The 25,261-nt window shown below is 45.5% G+C and overlaps 6 protein-coding genes across 6 annotated transcripts; 3 read left to right on the forward strand and 3 right to left on the reverse strand.

The window, feature by feature from the left end:
• Nucleotides 1-4,237: 4,237 nt before the first annotated feature.
• Nucleotides 4,238-6,434, reverse strand: DFL_002325 (uncharacterized protein; the record flags this gene model as incomplete). The annotated part of the gene is made up of 4 exons (XM_067631094.1): nucleotides 4,238-4,400; nucleotides 4,465-5,084; nucleotides 5,148-5,957; nucleotides 6,291-6,434. 4 exons carry the CDS (start codon nucleotides 6,432-6,434, stop codon nucleotides 4,238-4,240), a joined length of 1,737 nt encoding a protein of 578 aa, XP_067493673.1.
• A 2,095-nt stretch (nucleotides 6,435-8,529) lies between these two features.
• On the forward strand, nucleotides 8,530-9,965 carry DFL_002326 (uncharacterized protein; the record flags this gene model as incomplete). The annotated part of the gene is made up of 7 exons (XM_067631095.1): nucleotides 8,530-8,731; nucleotides 8,835-8,916; nucleotides 9,006-9,085; nucleotides 9,161-9,225; nucleotides 9,292-9,494; nucleotides 9,564-9,828; nucleotides 9,888-9,965. The coding sequence occupies 7 exons, from the start codon at nucleotides 8,530-8,532 to the stop codon at nucleotides 9,963-9,965; spliced, it is 975 nt and encodes a 324-aa protein (XP_067493674.1).
• Nucleotides 9,966-10,511: 546 nt separating this feature from the next.
• On the forward strand, nucleotides 10,512-11,976 carry DFL_002327 (uncharacterized protein; the record flags this gene model as incomplete). Its single annotated transcript, XM_067631096.1, has 7 exons — nucleotides 10,512-10,761; nucleotides 10,830-10,931; nucleotides 10,995-11,091; nucleotides 11,183-11,305; nucleotides 11,371-11,709; nucleotides 11,772-11,876; nucleotides 11,943-11,976. 7 exons carry the CDS (start codon nucleotides 10,512-10,514, stop codon nucleotides 11,974-11,976), a joined length of 1,050 nt encoding a protein of 349 aa, XP_067493675.1.
• Nucleotides 11,977-12,235: 259 nt separating this feature from the next.
• On the reverse strand, nucleotides 12,236-13,636 carry DFL_002328 (uncharacterized protein; the record flags this gene model as incomplete). The annotated part of the gene is made up of 1 exon (XM_067631097.1): nucleotides 12,236-13,636. The coding sequence occupies one exon, from the start codon at nucleotides 13,634-13,636 to the stop codon at nucleotides 12,236-12,238; it is 1,401 nt and encodes a 466-aa protein (XP_067493676.1).
• Nucleotides 13,637-14,418: 782 nt separating this feature from the next.
• DFL_002329 (uncharacterized protein) lies at nucleotides 14,419-15,861 on the forward strand (the record flags this gene model as incomplete). Its single annotated transcript, XM_067631098.1, has 4 exons — nucleotides 14,419-14,571; nucleotides 14,648-15,313; nucleotides 15,441-15,558; nucleotides 15,707-15,861. The coding sequence occupies 4 exons, from the start codon at nucleotides 14,419-14,421 to the stop codon at nucleotides 15,859-15,861; spliced, it is 1,092 nt and encodes a 363-aa protein (XP_067493677.1).
• Nucleotides 15,862-18,609: 2,748 nt separating this feature from the next.
• Nucleotides 18,610-20,067, reverse strand: DFL_002330 (uncharacterized protein; the record flags this gene model as incomplete). The annotated part of the gene is made up of 3 exons (XM_067631100.1): nucleotides 18,610-18,677; nucleotides 18,753-19,022; nucleotides 19,113-20,067. 3 exons carry the CDS (start codon nucleotides 20,065-20,067, stop codon nucleotides 18,610-18,612), a joined length of 1,293 nt encoding a protein of 430 aa, XP_067493678.1.
• Nucleotides 20,068-25,261: the final 5,194 nt, after the last annotated feature.

Here is a 25,261-nt window from a genome sequence, read left to right on the forward strand (position 1 = left end):
GGTTTGATTTCCTGCGCATTCTTCTTTTGAGGAATTTGCATATCTAATTTCTTACGAAAACTTTTTTATACCTCTTTTCATGACCATCATCTTGGGCCTGGTTCTTTTTCGGTTTTTTTTTTTTTTTCCTTTATATTTCAAAGAAGGCAACCCTCTGGAGCCTAGGTTACCGCATATCTCTTACGACAATATCTTTTATCCTGTATCATGCTGGCGTATGTACATTCATATCTTTCTTGACATATATCAATAGTTTCTTACGTCATTTCCCTTTCCGTCTCCTTTCATTTACGTACCTGGCGGGTTTATCACTTAGTTTTATTGCGACTTTTCATGTACATACTTCCCCCTAAATTGTCCATCCCTCCAACTACAACCGTCAAACTAAAGTCGTCTTTTTTACTGAGCTCCTTTTTACCCCAAATATCTTTCCTTTGCTTTTTTTGTCTGACCTCGTTCGTTTTTCTATTTGCGGTCCTTTCCTTTCGTTTGTTTTAGGTTATCAATATTGAAATAATCTGGAGTTATCATTACTATGTTTTAAGTTTTACTTTTCATTCCTTTGGGTCACTCTATATCGATGATCAAGTAGTTCGTATATAACGTAAAATGTCCCGCTCACCCGCCGATATTATATTGTAACTTGACATATTATCTCGCAGAATGTTACCATGACCTGACATGTCGTAAGCGTGCATTTAGACCCAAGGATATTTCGTGCAGTTATTCCCATGATAATGAGCACCATCGGATTTTTTAATTACGACATACAGCTGCAGTTCAACTATTTAGCTTGCAGAATCAAAACCCTTGTCCATACATGAGAGCTCCAGGCTCCCCACTTGGAATACCTCCTAGCCCGCCTTTTTTTTTTTTTTTTTTTTCTTAGGAGAATTCGGAAGAAACCCTTTTCCCGGGTTTCTCGTGACGAAAAGTAGGATGTGGGCGTTTTTTCTTGTGTGCATAACCTGAAGCATCCGAAGGCGCTTATTTTAGCGCTTGAGCTAGAACCTCAACCCAGGTGGTCGGTATTTTCTTGAGGAATATTAACCCGAAGAGCTAGCTTGATTCTAGCTTGATCAACATTTGTCTCCGGAGGGATAAAAAATGGTAAGAGCTTGCATGGAATATAGCTGAAGGTGAATAGTTGTAGCCGCACAGGTTAGTAAAAACCGGTTGACTCGGTATGAAATCCTAGGGTTGAAATAAATTGTAATTATTTTGATATGTGATGTTTGTGGCACCCATAGCTATTGTAAGAGGCGTAGAAACAAATGAAAACTGGGAAGAGGATTGATACATTGAGAGAAACCGGTTTCCCATTAGCTTTACCATTTGGTATATATGCCCATTGATCGATGTTCGACCAAAATACAACAGCCTTATTACCCCAACCCTAACGGAGAATAAAACGTTAACCTGCGCCCTATCGTAGTCTAGTTTCAAGACGGGTGCTGTCCCGCTAAAACGAAATTTGTGCCCTCTCGTACAACACAGTTAGTTAGTGAAGGCCTGGTTATTAGTGAGTGCCGATTAGTTTCATAATAAATAAGGTACTCAGCGTTTTCGAGTATTTGTTATTGAGGTTAGTGGGACGGTTTATATATTTTTTTGCTAAACCAGGACGGGTTATAAGCCCTACCCTGCGCTTGTACTACTATACTGACATGTGCACAGATGTGGCGTAGCTATAGATCTTAATTAATTGGAGTTCTAGAATTCGACATTGAAAACTGTAGGTGGTTTACCTCGTTCTCTAATTATACTTGTAACGAACCCGGAGGGCACTGCCAGCGGGTTTCAAATTTTTGAGGTTGGATACTCAGTGCCATGGTGTTATACGGCGCTAAATATCTGGTTTCGATATATTCACAGGGAGACGAGTTTACGTTGGGCAGTGTAGGATGATCGATGAGTACCTATCTTTAAGAAGTGGATTTTCTTGTGGTAAAAGCAAATATATATCACCCAGTTTACTCGAGAACTCGTTTAAAGGTTCATACCAATTCGGATTGGCTGAAGCAACTAAAAATATAGTAGTTATGGGGTCAGCAGAGTATCTGTTTTGCGTCTAGACCACTTAAATCGATAAGGTTGCTCATGTCAGATCGTATTAGATGACCCTCCGCGAGACGAGAACGTTGATCCAGCGGAATACAGGGCTGCCATAGACAACATACCGTACGTTTACCGCCATTTCAATAGAGGTTGGAAATGGCGGAACGGTGGGAGGTTCGGTGGCCACTGCATGTCTCTCTATACTGGAAAACAACCCATTATCACCTGAATATGAATCTGATTTATGGGGAAATGAAGGCCCAGAGCTGGGTAACGAAGGGCCGGCTAACGCAGAGCCAGTTAACGCGACCCCTGCTACGGACCTCCCACTCTAACCCCCAAGGTAGGGAGGCCGATGACGTGTTCGACTTCCTCGAACCTCCGAGTGCAGATGGCTATTATCGGAGAGGGCCACATAATTATTGGGATGAGGTCTGGAGGTGGTCCGAGTGGGGGCGAGGGTGGTGGCAGTCCCGGCCTTGGTGTATCAAAACGAGAGCTCGGGTCGCCGGGGTCATGATAGACCATTTTAATAGAGGTAGTTAGAATCAACAACTTCAGTAGTGTACTAGTCCAGTTACTATTAACGACGTGAGACCACTGTACGTGTATATGCGTTGCTGAGGTTTTGACATTAGCCAGGGCCTTCGAACTCTAAACCTTCGAAGCTGTTTGATCATAAGTGTAGTCTTGTCCCAATTGTAACTAGGAGTCAGATCTGACTCTCGCGCGAGCAATTACAGCGAAACTGATGTTGTATAATTGCTACTTTGTTGTATTTTTCGGTGCAGCAACACAGAAAGTTTGAGGCTATCGTCGAGACTGAGGTTCAGACACAGAATGTTCTGACTTCGGCTCCCGGAATGGTATGTTCAGGGCTGTATCCCTGCACCCATTCTGCTTAATCCGCTACCACAACCATAACTTTTAGACATAGACGAATTGTAGCTCTGTCATTGGAAGCCTACACCTGGCCTTAATTACGAGACCAGCTTTGACCTATTCTCGGGGACTTCCCGTGTTGGGCCTTAGCAACATCCATACCTCTCATCACGTTAAGATCGTACTTTTCAAATCGATATAAACATCAGCACAAACAGTACAACATATATAACTGCATTTAGTCTGTACAAAGAAAGCGAAATCGAAAAACGGGGAGCGTACTATCTACATAGGACCATTGGAGAGTCCCCCCGAACTAACCTAAAAGCATAAGCTGGGCCACGAGAACCATTTATTATTATAGGAGATAAATTCCTACTTTTAATTCTCCGTACAACTATCCTACTAATAAAGATACTTCCACATGCAAAATTTCATCTCATCTCCTAATAAAAGTCCTCTTTTCTATTCACTTCTTTAAAAATAAAGGATGCCCCTAATTCATTCCCATCTCTCCCATGGAAAAAAAAAAACCCCCCAAAAAAATTCCGGCATAATAACGAAAAAAAAAAAAACAAAAAAAAAAAACCACAAAACACCGGTTTGATAATTCTTTGGATCAGATGCACCTCCCGTTCTATCAAAGCATGGAAAAAAGGTTCTTTTTGGAGATTATAAAACGGAAAATATATAAAAGGCCGGGAGACTAACTACCCCTTTAAGTTGTGCAAAAGCAATCAATAACGAACCACCCACTGAGACCATAGAAAAGATATAATAAAACGGAATAAAACGGGAGTTTATGAGTAGAAAGGATATATACCATCGGAGAAGAGGATATGGAGAGGGAGAGGGAAAGTAAGGGTATCGATTGAAAAGAGGAGGACCTTGTCCGGGTTTTGTTTTACAATAATGTATGTTCCAAAAAAAAAGTGGAGAGACGAAAACCCTTACGATGGGGTTCGAGGAAAGATATAGAAATAAACGAAAAAAAAGAGAAACAGCCAATGAACTCAATTTTAAGCAAAGGCAAAAAAGGAAGAGGGGAAAAAAAAGGGGACCCAAACTCGTCTTCGTTTTTGCACAAATATTTTTGAAAGACTTTGTGGTTTTTATTTTTGCTGGCAATCTCTCGCGCGGGGTCGAGCTTGTTCGGATTGTCTGAGCTAAAAGTGGGGTATGGGGTTATCCTATTTGGGTTTAGGATAAGCCATCCCAGGTAAAAGATAAAAAACGGCAAAACAAGACTCGCTAATATATCACAACAGTTAAGTTCGACAGAGATTTTTTGATAAAACTATGAGGCCGATTGGTTTATCGGTGTCGGTGGGTGCGGGGCTGCAGGCGTACTTGGTGTTAGATTACCGTTCGCTGGCGAGTTTGTTGATTGTGTCAGGTGGTCATGCCGTCGTTGTGGCATTACCTGTTGAAGAAAGAGGTTTGCGGAGAACAAGAGGGCCCTTTGCGACAACGTTAGCATTTCAGAATCCTATGATGAAATAGGAGGGGTTTTTAAGGACATACTTATCACGGTTATAGTTTGTCGAGCTAGCGAGTCCTTCAGATTCTTCGTCAGAATCATCGTGATCGAAGGCAAATCGATCAAGGATTCTTTCGTCGATTTGCTCACGATCCTTATCGCTGAGTTTTGGCCCACGACGGTCGATGAAGATACGATGGCCGCGTGAAGAACGCATCCGGAATCGCATGGGAACTCCATCTTCCACTTCCTCTCGCTTCCTCTTAGTCTGCGGAGGAGCGGAAGTCTGGAAAGTGATTCTAGGCTGTAATGGTCCCGTTGGGCGTGTATTGGGTGATGATGGCGAAAGCGAGGGGGATGCAGAAGGCGGTGGACTGAGAAGTTGTCGAGCAAAATATGTGTCGACTTGTCGGAAACGTGGTGGTGTATCTGGAGGTGGTGTGACGGGAGGCTTCTGGAACGCGACCACGGTCTGATCGTTCCATCCCGCATTGTTGAACTGTCGTTCCTTCCGCTTGGCGGCGACAATCTGGTCAATATTCTGGACCCTGAGTTTATGAAGGTCCTCGAGTTGAACCAGATCGGCTTCAGGGGGTTTGAAGTCGTGCCTGACGGGAGGTTTAGGTGCCGGAGCAGGTGGCTGTTCAACGACACGCTTGCGGGGCTAAGAAAAAAGAAAGAGAATTAGTACTACAAGCAGATGAAACCGAAAGATTAAGGAGCATACCTTGTTAACAAGATCATCGTCGTTGTCCTGTATATTAAAGTCTCTCTTATATTTCTTGACCTTAAACCGGAACGTGTAGACCTTGGCTTCCCAGCCCTGGTTGTCCTTCTTGTTGTCTTCTCGTAACTGTACGCACTTGGCAAGCGAGCGGACTCTCTCCATATCAAGTCGAAGACGTTTAAGCTTATCGATGCTCTGAGCATCCGTCCTTCTTGTCTTACGTGCGGGTCGGTGCTCTCTCCTTCTGAAGCAGACATACGGGTCACCGTCATCTTTGTCGATCTGACCTTGCTCGAACTTCAGAATTGGCATTAACGGCTTGCCCTTGCGCTTCGTTCTTCTCTGTTCCCACCAGGTGTATAAATCCTTGGCGTGGGCTTTCTCCCCTAGTTTCGAGTCGCTCTCGAACGCAGCCTCTTCCATTTCCTCATAGGTCATCAAGTGAATGGGAAGATTTTCATCTTCATTCAGACCTAGGAAGGGCTGCTTGAGCGAGGTGAGCATTTCATACTCGCTCATAACTTCCTCAAAGCTGTCCTCGGAACACTGTGTGCCCTGGGATTTCTTCGAGTTAAACTGTGTAAGGTATTCGTCATCTTCCTCATCGATACAGTATAGATTTCCACTAGTATCTTCGACTGTTGAGGAGAATCGGATATAGGAGTGTGGGTGAGAGTAGACCTTTCGATAAAGGTTATCATAGTTTGGGATGACTTTTGATGCATCCGGGGTGGGGATGAAAGCTGCCTTGACTTTTGTGCCAAGTGCAGCAGCATTTGCTGCAGATATAGCAGCTTGCAAGTGATGTTCCTAAAAAAGCAGATATTAATCGTTATTAGCCCCATCATGAACCTTGTATATGTATGTGCAGGGGTACGTGAAGACATGTTGTGTTGAAGATGTTGGAAAAGTCGTATGTGTTGTGTTGTGTTGTCAGGAAGATACAGGGGTTTGCAGGTTTGAAATCTCCTGATGCGGGAAAGCGCAAATTTTTCATGCCGTGTTTGTTTTTTTTTTTGGGCAGAGAGGAGTCATAAGAATAGGGGCAAGGGATACGGGGCCGTTCGGAGGAGACGACGAGATGTCGGAATTGACCTCACAAGAAGTCGTATAAAAAAATCAGGAAAAATCGGAGAGACTTACGACTTCTTCGGTGCGTTCTACACCGGATTCTATTGTCGCGATATGTCTTGTATCATCATCCGTAACGTCTATCTGGCTGTCATCAATGACCTGAAGAGCGGCCTTTGTTGACAGCTTGCGCTGCCGGAAGCGAGTAGCGGTCATATTTGGCGACCGGTCGGAGGTTCAGAGGCAGATAAAACGACGAAACCCCGTCCAAAAAACGCGGGAAAAAGACGACCATGGAGCGGAGGTTTACAAGAATCTCATGCTGTGGAATTTTTGATGGATTTCGTGGTTTTAAATGGTGATATCGATGGGTAAAGTATTAGGGGTCGTGCGGGGAAGTGGTGGTCTGCCCCTACTGTTCGGTGTTCTTTGTATGGCTCACGCTGGCAAACTGCCTTTTTTTTGCTCCTGTTGGGCTTCGAATCGCTTTGCACCGCAGGCTTGCTTTGCTTCCTTTTTTTTTTTGTGCCTTTTTCTTTCTTTCTTGCTTTGCTTGGGTTTGCTTTGCTTGGAGGGACTAATTTGGGCTGCTGTTAGATGGGGAATAAAAAACCGCCCTCCTGTCTTGCCTGTGTTGCCCCAATTTTAGGTCGTGTTGTTAGTGTCAAACGGGGTCGGGGCAGCGTATTCCTGGTCCCGACCCAACTCCACAGTGGTCAGTTCCTAACCAGACCAGCCCAGCCCAAAGCAAAGCAAAGGAATGTGGCCACCCCTTCCTTCCCTTTCACACCCACTAGGTATCAACTACCACGCTGATACCCCATCTGCCTGACCTGCCTGCAAGTGAGTTCCCAGGATGATGGCAGATGTTTGCATCCATCAAATCCTACTAGGGTGGTCAAGTTTTTTTTTTTTCCCTCTTTGCTCCCTTCTTCGATTTCGCTGAGATTTAGCCATTCCCAGCGTAGTCTCCTAGCCACACTATGCGTAGACTTGCTTCGTCCGTCAATACCATTCTGCATGATAATGACGAGAATAGCTGTCTATCACAGCGCCTGCATGGGACTAAAGTAAAATAATAAACTCGCTGTAATGTTAGCTCAACATCTCGATCACACTCTCTTTCTCTCTTGCATTATCACACAATTGCATTGAGGTGACGAGCGTGATTGACCATCCGCCCTCAAATTTCGAGACCTTGGGTTCAAACGTGGTTCCAAGAAACTTTCATATTTCGTATATCGCTCCTCGAAAGAATGCATTGAATGGTCGGGAACTTCTAGAAAACCGATCCTGGCTTCTCAAAAACCTGATGCAAATTCGTCACAGCAGGATTTCCGTGGATATACCCCTGCCTCGTAGGGTGTCAGGATCCTGGCAAACTAGAAAAAAAAAAAATAGAACAAGATTTATTTTGGTTAGCTCGTTCGCGACGGTTTCATTTGATTGGCTCAAGGATCAACCAGCTTAATTCCTCTATCGAAAAAACGTTGATAAGATCTCGATTCGTTCGGGATGCACAAGAAGACGCTAACTTGGCTCTTCCCGTCAATAAGCGTTCTGCTGCATGTGCTTCCTGAATATCCCCGTTGATGGTTTGTCAACATGGTGACAGCTGCCAACCGCTGCATTGTTGGACCTCTTGAACCTGTAATCAACCGTGACCCGAAATTGCACTCTTTCTCTCCGTTTGAGATGCAAAAGCTCTCCACCCTGCTTTGTTCAACCAACAAAATCTGAGACTGGGTAACGTGACCTTGTATCGTTTAATTCCAGCATCCGAAATGAGATGCATAACCGAGACGCCATAGACACCGTTCTTTTCTTCTCTAGCCCGTCTAGAAGAACCGTTAAAGCGGTGCAAAATTCATGCGGAACTGAATCGGGCAGGCGGTCAAATCGGACCCTGCCGATGAGTTCTCCCGCGCGTTCCGAGGCTCTAGTAAGAACAAAACCTTATAATTTAGTACTTAGGATCCGTAGAAGAACGCAGTAGTAAACGGAGAAAGGAATAAAAATCTTTGGAGGTTTTCTTGACAGCATTCTGTAGACCTTACCTGCGAACAGCCTGGTACTCAAAATCCAACACCGGAAACCCCCCAGAAGCGCGATCTTCAGTGTAACCCCACATTTCCGGCAACGAAAACAACACCGCAGGATTAAACAGCAGACCCCGGTTCGCCAGGAAGGAACAAAATCATACCACTGGTCGGAATTCCTTTAAGCTTAAACCAAACCCAACCAATCCGAGAGGCTCATAGAACGGGACGGGAAGAGAAAAAATAAGAAGAAAGAAGGAAAAAAAGGAAATATGACTTCGGCACCAAGTAACCTGTATGCACAATGCCTGGAAACGGCAAATTTCATCCGAGATAGTGTCCCCGAGGAACTACGATCTCCTGAGGTTGGCGTCATCTGTGGTTCCGGCCTTGGTGGCCTGGCGGATACTGTCGAGGAAGGAGCTAGGGTCGATATTAGTTACTCTGATATTCCGAATTTCGCACAGTCAACAGGTGAGTACAATCTATCCCCATGAGTGTCGTCGATGTGCCGGTCCGGTCCGAGAAGATGATGAAAAAGAGAGAAGGTTGTTATTGACTTGATGGTGGTGTTTAGTTCAGGGTCATGCCGGAAAGTTAGTGTTTGGTTACCTGGGTGGGAGCAAGACACCATCGGTCCTGATGGTCGGTAGAGTCCAGTAGGTTCCCTGCCCTCCTGGCCCCGAAGATACCTCTTTAGGATCGGGACTAGCTCTTTTGATAGTCTAAAGCGCTAAATGCATATTAGTTTCTACGAGGGCCATAATATTGACAAGACAGCATTCCCTGTCCGAGTATTGAAGCTTCTTGGTGTCAAGGTCGTGATTGGTAGGTTAACTTCAAGGTCAAACATGCCTTTATGGAAGGAAAGCAATTGATCCGCTAACCTTACCCTATTAATAGTAACAAACGCAGCGGGTGGTCTCAATCCTAACTTCAGGGTTGGTGATATCTGTCTCTTGAACGACGTAAGTCCCGGGATACATGCATAATATTCCACTGAAGAAAAATAAGTTGACGAAGAATTTAAACAGCATATCAATCTTCCTGGTTTGGCGGGTATCCACCCGCTCCGTGGCCCCAATGCTGAGGAATTCGGTCCTAGATTCCCACCTCTTTCGGATGCATATGATCTAGAGCTTCGCAAGTTCGCTCATATCGCATACAAGAAGCTCGAGCTATCGATCCCCTCTCGCAGACTCCACGAAGGTGTCTACGCCTTCGCCAGTGGGCCTAGGTATTCACATCAAATCCCTTGAATATCCCTTCCGAATGAATGGATTTAACGTAGTATTCATCCAAATAGCTTCGAAACCCGCGCGGAATGTCGAATGCTACGCACCATGGGCGCTGACGTCGTGGGTATGAGCACCGTTCCTGAGATTATTGTCGCTAGACATGCAGGTATGAGAATCTTGGCCATGAGCCTTGTTACAAACCAGGCCGTTTTGGAACCTGGTCCTCGAGGAGATGCACCTATCGAGGGAGACGTTCAGAAGATCATGGAGCTTGGTGCTGCGAACCACTTGGAGGTGTTGGAGGCCGGAAAGATGGCAGCGAACGATATGCAGGTGGGTTTTTTTCCATTATAAATTATGTTCCGAATATCTTCTAAACTAACCGCGTGTAGAATTTGGTCCGACTGGTTGTCGATGAGCTACCAAATATTGCGGAGAGGAGACCATTACCCGTCGAGGAACAGCAGTAGATATCTCTTGGTTATATGTTAAGAGCATATTAATATCCGTTTTGAGGGGATAGATGGTACATTTTAGAAACCGCTGGCTTTACATGGACAGGAGACACTATTATGTCAATAGACTTTGCGTATGATATAAATAGAATACCATTGGATTGAACGTGGCCACATGGGAGGCCATAGATCGTTTATATGCATCGATACCTTTTTTCTTATCAGTAACCCGTTTATCCATAGCCCCCTGCTAGAATGAACTCCCAAGACGACTTAAACGTTATAGCCTCGAGCCAGCCACGATTTGTACTATTTAAGGCCTTCTGGATATAGAGCTATCGAGTCGCGTTGAGACCTCTGCCAAATCCGCCAGCCAAAAGCTTTGAACCACAACTCGCAAAATCCAACCTCATACGATCAAACTACCACAAAATCCCATGCATAATGACTAACCCTCCATATAACTTCCACATCCCACCTTTAAAAGACCCCCCCGCCTAACCACATAAACACCCAACCACACCCCCAAAATCTCAAAATTTTATAGAATTATTACCAAAAATGACAATCGCAATCGGGCTAGAAGGCTCAGCCAACAAGCTGGGGGTGGGTATAATCCGCCACACGCCCTCCAAACCCGCCGAGATCCTATCCAACATCCGACATACCTTTGTCTCGCCGCCCGGTGAAGGGTTTTTACCGAAGGATACGGCAATTCATCACCGTTCTTGGGTTGTGAGGCTAGTGAAGCAGGCGTTGAAGGAGAGTGGGGCCACAGTGAAGGAGGTGGATTGTATTTGCTATACTAAGGGTATTTCGATATTTGTGACAAGTTTCTTGGAAGATGGGAAATGAATGAGGAGACTGATAAAATCACAGGGCCTGGAATGGGCGCACCGTTACAGTCGGTAGCTGTAGCGGCAAGGACATTGGCGCTGCTCTGGGACAAGCCGCTAGTAGGAGTGAACCATTGTGTAGGCCGTATGTCCCTTTCGCCATCCAAAAAAATCTGTGAAATGGAATGTTTAGTAACGATATGCATAGACATCGAGATGGGGCGGGAAATCACAGGAGCAGATAACCCTGTTGTTCTATACGTATCAGGTGGCAATACACAAGTCATTGCATATGCAGATCAAAGGTACCTTTTTCCAATTCTCCGGGCAATTCCAAGATTTAAGACAGTTCCGTGAACGAGGGTTTATGTGAAAAACTAACTATCATATTAATAGATATCGTATATTCGGTGAGGCATTAGACATTGCAATAGGTAACTGTCTCGATCGGTTTGCCCGAACGCTGAATATATCGAACGACCCTGCGCCTGGGTATAACATTGAACAAATGGCAAAAAAGTATGTATGTACCTATACATCCATGACCAACTACCCCGCTTACTAACAAACCCTGCCCTTATCAGAGGGAAGCACCTTATAGACATACCTTATACCGTTAAAGGAATGGACTGCTCCTTCTCCGGAATTCTAGGCTTCATAGACGCTTACGCCGGAGAAATGCTCTCCGGGGCTGAAAAGCGGGATCCTGACACAGGGGAGCTAATCACACCTGAGGACCTATGTTTCTCGCTTCAGGAAACCGCATTCGCAATGTTGGTTGAGATTACAGAGCGGGCTATGGCACATGTGGGTAGTACTCAAGTACTGATCGTTGGTGGGGTTGGATGTAACGAGAGGTTACAAGATATGATGGGGATTATGGCGAGAGACAGGGGTGGGAGTGTTTATGCTACTGATGAGAGGTATATTTTAGTCGTATCATGGGAAGGGCAGTTGGGTGAGTCAGTGGCTAACAGAGAGATAGATTCTGCATAGATAACGGGATAATGATCGCACATGCTGGTTTGTTGGCGTTTCAAACTGGGTTCACGACACCCATAGATGAGTCCACATGCACACAGCGGTTCAGGTATGTCTCAGAGGCTTTCGTTTTTGATCCTTTGTGGATTTGAGCTGACCAAAGCTGGAATTTTAGGACCGACGAGGTTTTTGTGAAATGGAGAGAATAGAGATTGCATTTGGTTAGCGTTAACGTAAAAATATAATGCTAAATTCCGTCCGAAAAATTATGCCGCTGTTCAAGTTTTTGTGATACGAATATCCCCATATGTGATATAATAATTATGTACAATGAATAGAACGCTAGAGAGCGTTCGTAACCGAAAAATCGAATATCAGACGCCAACAGGAGTAATCTCCAAAGAAAGTTCTAGAACATGCATAAAGAAAAACGCAGGCGCCAAATTACCAACGTAGGCTCCCGACTCCTCAATAATCTGAGTTGAGGGTTTGCTCTTCTAGATCTAGCATGTACTCATAGTCTTGGCGGGACGTGTGCCCGGGAGTGTAAATATCCATATGAGGGACCCAACCCTCGGGTTTCGGATAATCCCGGTCTTTATCGAACGGATTTTCCCGAATATACGAGCTGACATTTTCCCATTTCCTTACCTCATCCAAATACCCTGCGATGTTTCCCAGTGCTTCATCACCACCAGCGTTATGAATATCTACTGTATATTCAGGAACCAATAGATGGTTATATGGTTCTGAAGATGCCTTTTCGGAGCTATCGTCCATCAAGACAGTGTTGGTCTGATCGAACTCCCAGTCATTATTCTGTTCTGCGAGTACATCCCACACCATGGACAGGCGTTTAAACGTCGAAACCTTCAGTTTGAAATATTTTCGAGGAATGTCCATATCTTCCCGGGTGAATACGCGCATAATCTTGCTGCGATGCTCTCTAGGCATAGTGGCCTTCAGCAGATTAAGAATTGTGCCTTGCATTGCGGAGGAATAGACCACGACGTGGTGCTCGCGGAAAAGGTAATCCAAGAAAGGCGGGAGGTTTGTCCGAGGCCATGGGTTGTATTTGTCTCTACACCCATTAAGCATTCTTGTACGGCAAAGAAGGGTGCCGTTGAGATCGAGTATAACAAGCAGCTTTCGTTGGGTAGGATTGTTTACCAATTTGGTTGGAGCGCGGGCAGTTAGAAGATATTGTTCAGTTGGAATAGGTGGTGGGAGGACTATTTGCGCCATCTTGTGGTCCCGTTGCGTCCAGCCATCTCTATACCCGATCGCGTCTGCAGGATTTTCAGGAATCCATTTTTTAGAGAGCTTGATACGGTCTGGGTCGTCTTCTGTTAGATATTTCTTGGCGGGCCTTCGGCGTGGAACTCGAAGGTCTGAAGTCATGAGAAAGGGATCGTTGCTCTCCAGGTTCAGCTTGTCGAAATCGCTATCGATATTTCTAGCTTCCCGGTCAGCTCGTTGGGCCGTGGCACCTGGACGGGACGCAGTGTTTCTATGAAATTGTCGTGACTGTTGAATCTGGGATGCTTTGCGTTGACTTTTGAGTGTAGTCACCGGTTGTGATCCCATGCCTAAGAGCCCAGACCCGGAACTCATCAAAGCTTGATAGTTTGGAATTTGGCCGTTGGTATACTGGTATGGCAACATCGGAGTTGTTTGTTGGAGCCCCGGAGTACTCGCAGGTGGTGGTGGTTTCGCAGATGTCGATGCTGGTAGTTCAGCTTTATCTCCTTCTTTAGAAGCCTCGGCATTCTTCGCCTTTGACCTCATCTTCCTCTCCTTGCGCTTTTGGGTTTTCGATTTTTTTGTGCCTTGGGTGGCATTGCCTTGATCTGCAACTTGGTCGTTCATCGTATGGTAAAATGGTACATATTCGGGGTACCGAGAGCAATGCGTAGCATAAGGATGGCTTGAAGAGCTGAGGTAGCTAGGGAGGTATCTGCGAGGAAGATATGTAAACTGCGGAGGCATTGTTTGAAAAAAAACCAGTGTTAGCTTGTACTGCTGCTTGCAATCTAAAGTCGGCGGGTTTTGTATATATATGAGGCTCGGCAAGCACTACCTTCTCACAAATAGCCTGAGACTTAGATATGAAATTGAAATTGAATGCAGAGGAACTGCTAAGACTGCGAGTTAAGGGCCGAATTGTGGATGGTAGTGCAGCAGCTCTCGAGCCTGCTGCGGATCGCGGGGCAAAGTTCGAAGATGACAAGGAAGTAACGGGTGATGATTCTGAATGTCGAGAAGTGAGTCGTAGAAGAGAATCTGAGCTGCAGGTAAGAGATAATTGTATACGTATGTAGGTATTTGAAGTTGAGGTTGAGGATTGAGGGAGCGGTCAAGGTTGAAGTTCGAGAAGATGAATGAGTCGCAGTTGAAGGTTGAAGTTCATCCCAAAATGCGGCAACGTTTTTGTCTATTTGTGGCAACTTTACCCGGACACAATTTTCATCAAGAACAGGGAAACCGCAGCCGAGGCAGGCCTCTTTGCAGCTTAAAATTCTCAAGCCCAAACTTTAGCGGCAGCGCTAAAGCGACTTGCGACTTCAAAATTTCATCCTTCTTTCTCAAAAGCTACGACGGCACAAATTATCACCGAAACAACCTAGTTTAAAGGGTCATACACAGCTAAAATGGTGAACAAAGTCCGCTACGAAGACAGCGATGTGGAAGACGAGGTCGACAATCGGTCGGACGACTCCGAAGATGCCAGCGATGCTAACTCCGATGCGCCTTCTAAAGAGCCGACCGCGAGGTCTAGATCGAAGGGGACTACTACAAGGAAGGTATGGGGTATGCCTGGGACATGAGTATGAAACAGCGGGATTACACGTTCAATTTACTAACAACCTGGATTCACAGCCGGCCGAAGGGGAGTCGCGATCGGGCGATGACACGAGTGAGGAGGAGGACGACGACGAAAATGAATTTGGGAGCGAGTCAAGCGAAGAGGAAAGTGGAGATGAAGAAGGGGAGGATGTCACGGCTGACATAGCAGCTATATCTTTTGGAGCTCTGGCAAAGGCGCAGAGATCGCTGAAGCGAAAACGGAACGAACTAGAGGACGACATCAGCGATCAATCAGATTCGAAACCAGATGGATCAAACGGCAGAGACCCACGGAACGCGGCTCGGCTAGCAGAGATCAAGGGACGGATGCAAGCCCTCCCCGCCGACTCTAAAAGTTCATTCGCTGAAAGTCTGAGAAAAGCTAGAGAAAAGCGAAAAGGGAGGGAATCTCAAGATCCAAGATCAAAGCGCTCGAGTAAGCATGCACCAACAGAGATGTCCTCGAAGAAAGCCGTATCTCGCCGGCGCATTGTAGTCGACCTGCCGGCCGACACAACGAGAGACCCACGCTTCGATCGGATAGGACAATCTGGGGCTGTAAATATGGACAAGATCGCCAAAAACTACGATTTCTTAGACGACTACCGAGACTCGGAAATCAAAGCATTACGTCAAGAGGCAGTGAAAGAAAAAAACCCGATTCGCAAACAGGAGCTGGAAAATACACTGAAATCGCTCGTGAGTGGAGCCTAATTCATTTATTTTCTGGATCCTCCTTTGGCCACGTTGCTATCGGATGAAGGGTGGTGTGTTGGTGGTGGGCGCAGAAATACGATGCTAACCCTTAACCTTTTTCGCCTGACAGGAATCGAAGAGAGATGCAAGAAAGCGGAGGCTTGAACATGACAAGATCCTTGCAGAGCACAAAAAGAAAGAGCGAGATGCCATCAAGCAGGGCAAAAAGCCTTTCTACCTGAAAAAATGTACGTTGAAATCTGCAATTGGGCCGGGAGAATTGTTTTGTGAAACACTGCTTCATTTCACTGCCCAGATGTTCTCTATTGATAGCGCGTTGAATCGAATAAATTGGCTAACACGGAGAAATCCTGTTTTTTTCTATTCGAATTATAGCCGAACAAAAGAAACTCGTTTTAACAACTCAGTTCGCCAACATGGGTGAGAAACAGAGGTCGCGGGTGATCGAAAAGAAGAGAAAGAAGATTGCCTCGAAAGAAAAGAAACGAATGCCATGGTCTAGACGAACGGCAGCCGGACCAGAAGACTAGGTTTTACCGAGCAAGCCCTCAACGGTTTTTTTGCCTTTGGTGTTTCGCCAACATTGAGACTGAGAAATATCAACAACCAGATGCTTTCACAGCCAATTGTAACGCCTCAATATTAGTTTAACGAGATCCTGTGACTTTGTTATCATGCAGAAAGAGACTGGGATCCGAACTCCACTTTCGCTTTCGTTGATGATTTTCCTCACCCGCCGTCTTGCACTTCTCCTGCATTATGCATCGAGCACATGGAAGGTGAGGGGTCAGGAAGGAGGGGAAGAAAACTAAGCCACCGCATTTCAAGAACAAATTCTGTCTAAGCCAAACCCGCCTTGTCGAGTGAAGCTTTGGAGGTCTCATATCTACAAACCGTTGAAACAAAAAAAATTTAAATCGCTTGGTTGTTTTTTCTCCGGAGGTGAGTGGGGCCGAAGTTAGGCTGCTGCCTTACCTGTAAGTGCGGGATGGCAAAGCAAGCCAGTCCGCAGACCAAGCAGGACGACAGGCGCCAAACGAATGGTGTTAGTTAGCGGAGCCAATGCGAACCACCTGTCAGACCCTATATCGAAACAAGAACTTGCAACAAACCCCAACTACAGACTAACACGGCTTGAAGCTTAACCACATTCCCGTAACGAACACTCTTTTGACTCGCGATAGTCTAACTCGTCTTAGTGTGCGCGCGCTATGCAAAACCACCCCTCCATCCCATCTCTACCGACCAGCTAGTTGACCCCGCAGACATCTCATTGCATTGAAGGATGGATGGGCATCTACTATAGTGTCTTTCGGAAAGAAGAATCGGTTTGAATCAATTTAGCCGAGCCCCGGAAGCTCAATGGCAGGTTTTTTTAACTCTCCGAACGAGCTCAGTATATTGACTTTCAGCTCTTGACCCACTTCATTGGCCAAAACCTCCAAAAAAAAAAAGAGGCCGGTATACATACAATACATCAAATTAGACACAATCGGTAACTCCTCCATCCGGCAGATGCATATCGAGGCCGCGAGGCTTAGGCGGGATTTTTGAATCGAGTCGTTGTTAGATCACAACATCATCGGCTCGCAAGACATTGTCGAAAACCCAATAACAACCCGATCTTATGACTATCCCTGTCAGTCGATTTGAACCCCCAGCCATCACAGACATCAAGAGGACTAGCTCTGTTTTCCTCTCGAAAAAGCACACTAATCCCCAACTCGAGAGGAGGCCGGTTTTTTCTTCGCTCGCCTGTGCGCAATGGTGCTAGTGTATGAAGCTAATGTCATTTTTCGCATGCGTCTCGATGCGGATTAGATCCAATTCGCATTTTGATACACTGGATTGTACCGTTACCCTCTCTGTTGAAATGATGTTGCAGTCGTACTATAGTATACACAGTATCGGGTTCACGGATTTGAAGAGCTCAATTCGAGAAAACATGCGACATAAAATTTTTTTTCTCGCTCCCACCCTCCCTTGCCCGCCCGCCCTTCGAACACGCGTAATATTAATTAATTCTTTCCATTTCTCCATATAGCACATCCAGATCCTTGCCGTGCATCAACGCCCGGCAGACGCACCGCGGCACGATATGGAACGTTCCCTAGATTATAGTGGGTTTTTCTTCGTTGTTTGCATGAAAAGGCATTGGCTTTGCATTTGGTATTATAGATCAAATATTCCGGGGCTAAAATGCAACCAACTAGCACTAGGCGGGGGGCCCTTGGGGGCACTATTGGGTGTAAGGGAAGTATAGACTTATCGGTGCATATATGCAGCGCATGGCCGTTGGTCGGTTTTTCCCATTGGGCCAGGTCTTTGCGGTAAATACAGACATGTTGTTTCTCAGTGGTCAAAGCTTACAATTCATAGCACCCGAGCGTTTTCGTAGAAGGAAAAAAAGAATCATTAACACCGTTACTTCGTTCGTGATGTGTGCAAGGGCGAAAAGGATTAGATAAAAGGAAAAAAGAAAAGAGGAGAAAGAAAAGAAAAGAAAAGAAAAGGAATTTTAAAAGTGATAAGAGACCTAATTAAAAAGGTTATAGTGTTGACGTGAAAGAAGGAAGGATAAGGCGGTAAACAGAATGACAAGAAAAGGATAAAAGGAAACGTACCCAGACGCTTAAAGCAGAATAGCGAAAAGCAGCTAGATATTAAAAATATTATGAAAAGGATATAAAATACGCAAAAGAGAAATAAACAACAAAGGAAAAGAATAATAATAATAATAATAATAATGGTGATGGGAAAGAAATATTCACAAAGAAAAGGAAAAGGATAATGATGTTACAAAGAAAAAAAAAAAAAGTCTCTATAGTTAAAAGATCCCGACCCGGAAAGACACCAGTGTTCATGCATATCGTAACCCCCTCGTATAGAAACTCCATATTGGTAAAAGGATTTTGTGCGCGCAGAATACCCAAAAAAAATAATCAAGTGCAAGGGAAAAATGATGGATTGACCCCACCCGGAACACCCAGTGTTGATGAAAAAAAAAAAAAAAAGATCAATGTCCCTCCAATCCCTTCCTTCGAAATAGTTTAGTCCACCGTTCAAAAGAATAATACCAAGGCTAGACTTCGGAATGGAAACAATAACGCCGTGAGAGAAAGGCCAGAGGATGCGAAGAACGCCGCCGAGTCGGGGATTTCTGATGGTTTATCGAAAGTCCGTGCTGAATCAAAGGTCTTGCCACCGCTAGGTTGTTGGATTCTCTAAGCCGTCCTGCGCTGTAATACCTCACCAGGATGAGCATTCGGATAACCGTTTTAGCTTGCGGCCTCGGGAGCCACTGCCGGTTCTTTATTCTGCATCAAATCTAGACATTCTTGGATAGCTAGAAAACAATAGAAAATCTTGTTAGCATTGTGGCCGCCGATAATTGAGGAGTTTCTGACGGGCCAATTCTTACCGCCTAATATCTCCTCTTCCCAGACGCCCATCTGATAATCCACCAACCCATGTCTCTCCATGTTGTCGCAGTGGCGCACCAGCTCCATGCCCATATTCTCCAAATTCTCGTCGGTAATGAGATCTCTTGGTGGTTGGATAGATTGCCCCGTATTTTTCTGTTCCAGTAAAAGCTCTTTCTGCTTTTGCATGGCAGCTAGCCAGCACATGTTGAATTCATTCCAGAGTTTCGACCTGTCTTTGTAAAGTTCCTGCTCGTCTCGAACTAATCCTGTAACTAAAACTTTAGCTCAGCTCAGAAAACGCAATTTAAAAAAAGGTTGTATTCTAGATAGAATGTTGTAGGATGGAAATAACTTACCTAAATCGACTGCGTTAGACAAAAGCCACTCGCTGATGTCCAAAAGCGCTGTGCCAGCAGCTACCATTCTACCATCCCGGACATTCTGAAAACAGGACCTCAAAGCGTCCTGATATTGATTGTATGCCGCATCCATACTTGCTTGATCTGAGCTCCCTTCCTCTGGATTTGGATACATAAATTGTTGATTTTCGTCCGGTGCCAGTGGAAGGGGAGCGCCATAAGCTTGACCAGCCGATGGGCGCGCAGGATAAGAGATGTTCGGATACTGTGCTTGAGCCTGTTGAGGAGAGACGCTGGCTGCCGTATGTTGGCTCCCATCTCCATAGTAAGGTGGAACTCCGAACTGATTTGAAAGAACCTCGATCGCAGCAGCAGCTGGCTGTCTGGGAGGATAAGCTTGCTCGTAGAGTTCATTGGGTGAGGATTGTTGCATATTGTACCCCATGTTTTGGGAGTAAGGCGAGTAGTTGCCTGGTCTCTGCATGGCGTCTTGAGTCGAGTAATCCGACTGATAAGTCAGCCCCTGATTCTGAACCGGAGTAGTAGCAGTCGCGTACTGCTGCGGAGTGTCCTCCGAGTAATAGCTGTAGTCACCTTGTCTAGGAGTCGATCTCGGGGTCTGGGCCATAGACAAGGGCATCTGAGCTTCTGCTAATGTACTGCTAACAGTTGGAGTCCTTGGTAAAAGTTGGGACGTTCTCGGGTAACTGTCTGAGAGTGGCAGGAGTGGTGAAAGTGCACTAGTAGCTGAAGACCTTGGAATTACTCTTGATGAATTCTGATCCTCAACTCTAGCCATCATCCGTCGTCCTAGTGTATTCCGTACAGTTGGTGACCAGCTGCTACTACTTGCTAGCGCTGCCAGGCTTAAAGGATTGCTGAACCTCCCCTCAGCAGCCCGGTTTCCCTGCGCTCCACTAAACGGGATCGAACCTCTGTTAGATGCCACCATGCAGACTGAATGATGTCGAACGCTTAAAAACAAAGGCGATAGGGAAGGAATGGAAATGTAGATGTCGATAATGGGACCAGAAGAGCGATGGTAAGGGCCACACGTGAAGCCTCTATATGCTGTTGTATATGACGCAAAGGGAAAAAAAAAAACAATGCAGAATGTTCTAATTGAAAACAAGTGCTGAATATTGGGTGTCCTTGGAATACAGAACCTTGGAACGTCGGGGATTCATCAAGTATAAAAATGAAAGAGGGCAAGAAAAGCCTTGAGGCACTTACAAAGACTTATTAGTTTTTTTTTGTTTTATTTTATTTTTTTCCTTCTGAAAGAAGGCTCGGATGAGGAAAGATCCTAGCAGCCTGCGGATTGTGTCCAGATCGAAATGATGGAGCCACGACCGCCCTAGTTTTTTATCCCCTCCAGGTACCGGTTCGGTAGGATAAGGAAGGTTGCTACCTGGGATCCCAAATAGGGTGACCAGGATGTGTCGACCGTTGCCCAAGTATTAATTGGCGTAATCAAGGGAGTTTTGGTCTGCTCAGTAGCAAAACAGGGATGTGCCTGATAGATGAGTGGTCGGGAAGGATTGTTTCTTGTAGGACACGCCGAACAATGTACAGGCGCTGAGAACCACCCGGGGACAACTGATCAAGCCTCCGCCCTGAGACGTGGCCGTGAAGCTCTGGCCTAGCGGGGTGGGGTGTAGGGTAGATATTGATAGGGAAGCAATGAGCTTAGGATAATGCAAGCTTCTTTTGTCCGAACCCCTCCTGTAGACCTATCGAAATCTCACTTCCAAGTGCTGCGATAGTATTCGTTGTCCGACGGAGGTCAATAACTTCTCGAATAGATTCAGCTGTGTCAGCTAGAAGACCAGACGAAGGGCCGTGAGTGTATAAATAGAAACGGGAAAAGATGAATAAATTGAATAAAAAAATAAAAAAATAAAAAAATAAAAAAATATTAATAAGAACGGAGTAAGAACGGAGCCTTATAACTTAAGTCAGAGCTCAGGCCGTTAATACTTTATGAAGAAAGGTCCGATTGGTGTCACTCGCCAAAGTCGACTCGGGGAGGGGGGTATCCTAAATGCGGTCTCAGATTGATGGTAAGTTCTAGTTCAGTACAGGCAAGCTGTTGGAACAATGTATTGACTATATAATTTCTGAGGGTGTGGCACCACACTAGTCAAAGATAGCCGTATGGGGTAGCTGGAAATTTATTAAGACTACTGGCGAGGAAGAAGAACCCCTGGATAGGGTAAACTGGAGGGGTTTCTTTCTATAGAAGCCAAATGCTAGCTAGCGCAAAAGGTCGAGAGTTAATTCGTGGGTCCGGGCCGTCCAGATTATCGTGAATGGACGTGTGGTTTTTTTTTTGTGTAAGCAGAGATGTGCCGCTGGCCTTTTTGCGCTTCGTTTTGTTCGGGTTTCAGAACCTGTTCTCCTGCGTACAGCAGTATCACGGAAAAGGCAGCAGCTTTTCTGCGTTTTGAATCCGAACCTTTTTTTTTTTTTTTTTTCTTCTTTCCTTGCAAAAAAAATAAAATAAACTAAGCCCGTTTGTATTGGCTTTTTTTGTTGATGATGATGGTGATAGTATTTGATAAGATGTAGTGTAGAATGTTTACTGTGAGTAAAAGAGGCGTATCGCCGTGAAAAACTGATGACTGGTGGGGAGGAGCAGCCGAAAAGCGCAGCACCAGAACGAAGGATAATGTATTTGGGAATAAAATGATAATAATAACGAAAATCAACCTTTGCTGTAGCTGCTCAACTGCGAGGCGTGCACTCAACAATCGAGTAGTCGAGAAGCAGGGGGTTCCTGGTATAGTTTGGAGCGTTAGTCCTGGTACCAATGCATGTGCTGGCGAATTGTGAGGTTCTAGAAATGTAGTAAAGCAGAAAGCAGTCTGTAAAACAATATTTAAACAATGAAAAGGGCCTCTGGGAATACCGACACCCCCATCCTCCAGTTTCTTTTCTTATCCTCTTAGTTTATAATTCTCCCCGTAAGCTAGTCCGATGGGCATGGGGAAGGAGCGCGAAACAGTGGCTTTTGTTTTTTTTGAACCTAGCCTTCTAGAAAATTGGCGGGCTTGCCGATTCGAGAATGCCAACAGACTTATTTGGAAACCCCATGTATAGACCTGCAACAGAAGAACCGATGGCGAGTCAGCGGTTGGTGTTCGGGCTAGTAATCATCAGCGGTATGGCCATGACCCACCCCGAGCATGTTGAGTTCAGGTTCGAGCCAAAAGGGAGCCCCCTCAAAAAAAAACAAATTCCAGAAAAGAAAAGAAAAAGAGTATGTAATTAGTAGCGTGTGCACTGTAGAAGAATAGGGAAATGCCGATGTCGAAGAAGATCGCGATGTAGCAAAATTATAGGACCACTGAACGTTTCAAGGACCAGGAGGCTGGCCATATTGTAGCCTCAATCAGCCCTGTGTCTTTGGGTCCACCATCAAAGCTCCTGCGTAGCCGGAACCAAGAAGAGGAAGAGAAGTTATCATGCCACTGCTCTCTTTCAGAAACCAAACTCACATTTGGGAATGTGGTCGGTGGGACGATTCCCTTTTCGTTGTGGGCTAGATGCCTAGCGAGCTTTTGGTGCAGGACAAGGCTAAGAAGAATAAGGAAGAAGCAAAATCAACCTCGTCAAATTAAAGACAATAAAAATGGTGCAGTTGCTGGCAATATTATCATCGAAAGCAAAGCACGGTTCAGTGCAAGTTCCGGATATCGCACGGGGCTACGTGTCAAATTAGGGACTTTTCCTTCGGATTGCTCGGGTTTTCATCATATCAGCTTTGCGATTGCAATGGGTCAATATGATATTGACATCATATAGATGCCGCAATTAAGGATGCGCCGCAATCAAAATCCCAATGCCAACATGAAAGAAAAAAAAAAAAAAACACCCAAGCGACGCCTCAGAAAAATGTAGGCCTGAAAGGGAAATGAGAGTCTGATGAACACTCTCTTCCAGAAGAAAAAGTGACCAGGGAAAGAGTGGAGACGTTGCCATATAGCGTGTCCGTGCTATAGGTCGACCGACGCTGGAAGAGCGGCGAGTGCATGAAATAATAAATCTCAAAACCTGGATTCGAAGGCCAGTGCGTGCCTGCTTGCCAGGCGACGTATCCAGACTTGCAGTTTGCAGGCGTCTGTAGATGCTAGATGGTCGGGGTTGTCCCCTGTTCGAGGGCGTAGAATCCCAGCTTCGATCGTTTCCTTACCTTGGTGAACCCGGCCGGGAAAACGTTTCCTTGGAGTGGTCGTATGCGACTCAGATTATGCTTCGATAGAAACCTTCGGTTCACACGACTCCGGCGGTGGAAAGAGGGTAGGATGCTATCGATGCGTCCGAGATGAACCGGCGAATGATGGAATATACTGCCCAGCGCGAGGCGAAGGATGTAGATGGCGATGGACTCGAAGGAGGAAACAGAGCAGAGGAGGGAAGCCCGTCTTAGTCTGTGTGAGTTTCTCACTTTAAAGCAAAAAACATGCTTTTCAATAGCAGCAAAGAATTTTTCCCTGTTACGAACTAACACTTTACAGAGCACATACACCTCGTAAATTGTTCGCTGCTCGCCATTCGAATTCCTGTCCTTCTATGTAACTCTGCCGCATCGTAGCTAAGCAGATTCTGTTCTTTTGCGCCTGTTCTTGTTCGCACAAAAAGCAAACACTCTGCCAGATCGAATCTCCAGAAGCGAGTGGGCATTCTTAGCTTCAGCTGAGGCCCAATCGCTAACACTGACCTGGAAATATCAAGGTTTTCTGCAAGATTTCAACCAAGTTTCCCCGAAGATTCACGAAGAAAATAGCTGCAAGCCAAGGAATCCATTCAAAGACCCCGAACTCGAACTAGTTGGTCCAGCCCATCGCAGTATTCCGAAGCTAGACTTTCAGCTTGTTCTGCAAGCGCTCCGCCAGCCAGACGATTGTACAAAATGTGATATTGGTGTCCCAACAATGGAAGGTCCAAAAACGCTCGAGCTCTTTGTGGTCGTATCTGCCCAGGTTGCACAAATTTTTTTCCATTCAAAATCGAAATTTTAGATTTGGAAGATTGAAAGAGCTTGGGGCTAGAGAGGACTTGGCCAGCATCACAAGTGAACCGACTGCCCCCAATATCTATGCATCCACCACCGGTCTGCGCTTTAGGCTATGTGTCTTGCGACGCCTCGGCCTGGGTCCTGCCCTCGCTTCCATTTCTGCAGCATGACGATGCAGAATGCGGTCCTGCAGCCGTATTTTTCCTTGAACGTGGACCTTGTTTCTGCCGCAGAAGAAAAATCTCGGATTGGAACCCATTGGAGTGGGAATATTAAGATGGGCTAGCATGGGTCTCGACATCTTCGAATTATAGATATTTCTTTTCCCTCCCTCTCGCGTATTTGATTCTAGTGGTGCGCCAGGTGCTGGTCCCAAATAGATGGATACGCTAACTCAGATTTATGCATATTCCCTGGCCATGTCTTCCCCCGATGACTTTCCTCCACCAAGATTCATTACTTTTTCTGTCCACTCTTGGGTCGATGACGATCTCTGGAACAGCCACCAAAATTCCCCGAGAGAGAGGGTCCAATTCTGCGGATATAATCCACTTTCGAAAAAGAATACAGCCAAAAGGTTGTACTTTCTGTGACTTGTGTGCGACGGTACTCAGTCGGTTTCATATCGTTCCCCGGTCACCTGTCATCTGGCCCTCCTGCCCTTGGGGTCACATGAGATCAGGATGTCGATATAAAACCTTCCCCGGCCACCTAGTTTCACGGGGCTCAAGTCTTCCCAAAATGGTGGTCTAGACCTACATACGGCACGAGCTCATGAGCTTCGTCCCGTGAACAATTCGCAATATCTTTTTTTTATTTTATTAAAATTTGACTTCATGCAAATATATTTTTGCATCCGTGTGTCGAGCTATATAATTATTATTACCGGTGTCTATAGCTTATCAGTAACTATAAATCATACGAGAATATTCGAACACAGGCTGAAAAGACACTATTCAATCAAACCCGTTGTCTCCAATATATGCAAAGCAATATAAAATTCTGCTCATGACTCTACGCAGGACCGAGCTTCATCGCTGCCTAGAGTTACTATCCGGTATGTCATCCGTTTTCCGAGGCCCATTAGAACACAGTACATTCTCAGATAGACAGTACGCATGCAAGC

Source organism: Arthrobotrys flagrans, assembly GCF_004000055.1.
Source record: "Arthrobotrys flagrans strain CBS H-5679 chromosome Unknown unitig_3, whole genome shotgun sequence".
Taxonomy (NCBI): domain Eukaryota; kingdom Fungi; phylum Ascomycota; class Orbiliomycetes; order Orbiliales; family Orbiliaceae; genus Arthrobotrys; species Arthrobotrys flagrans.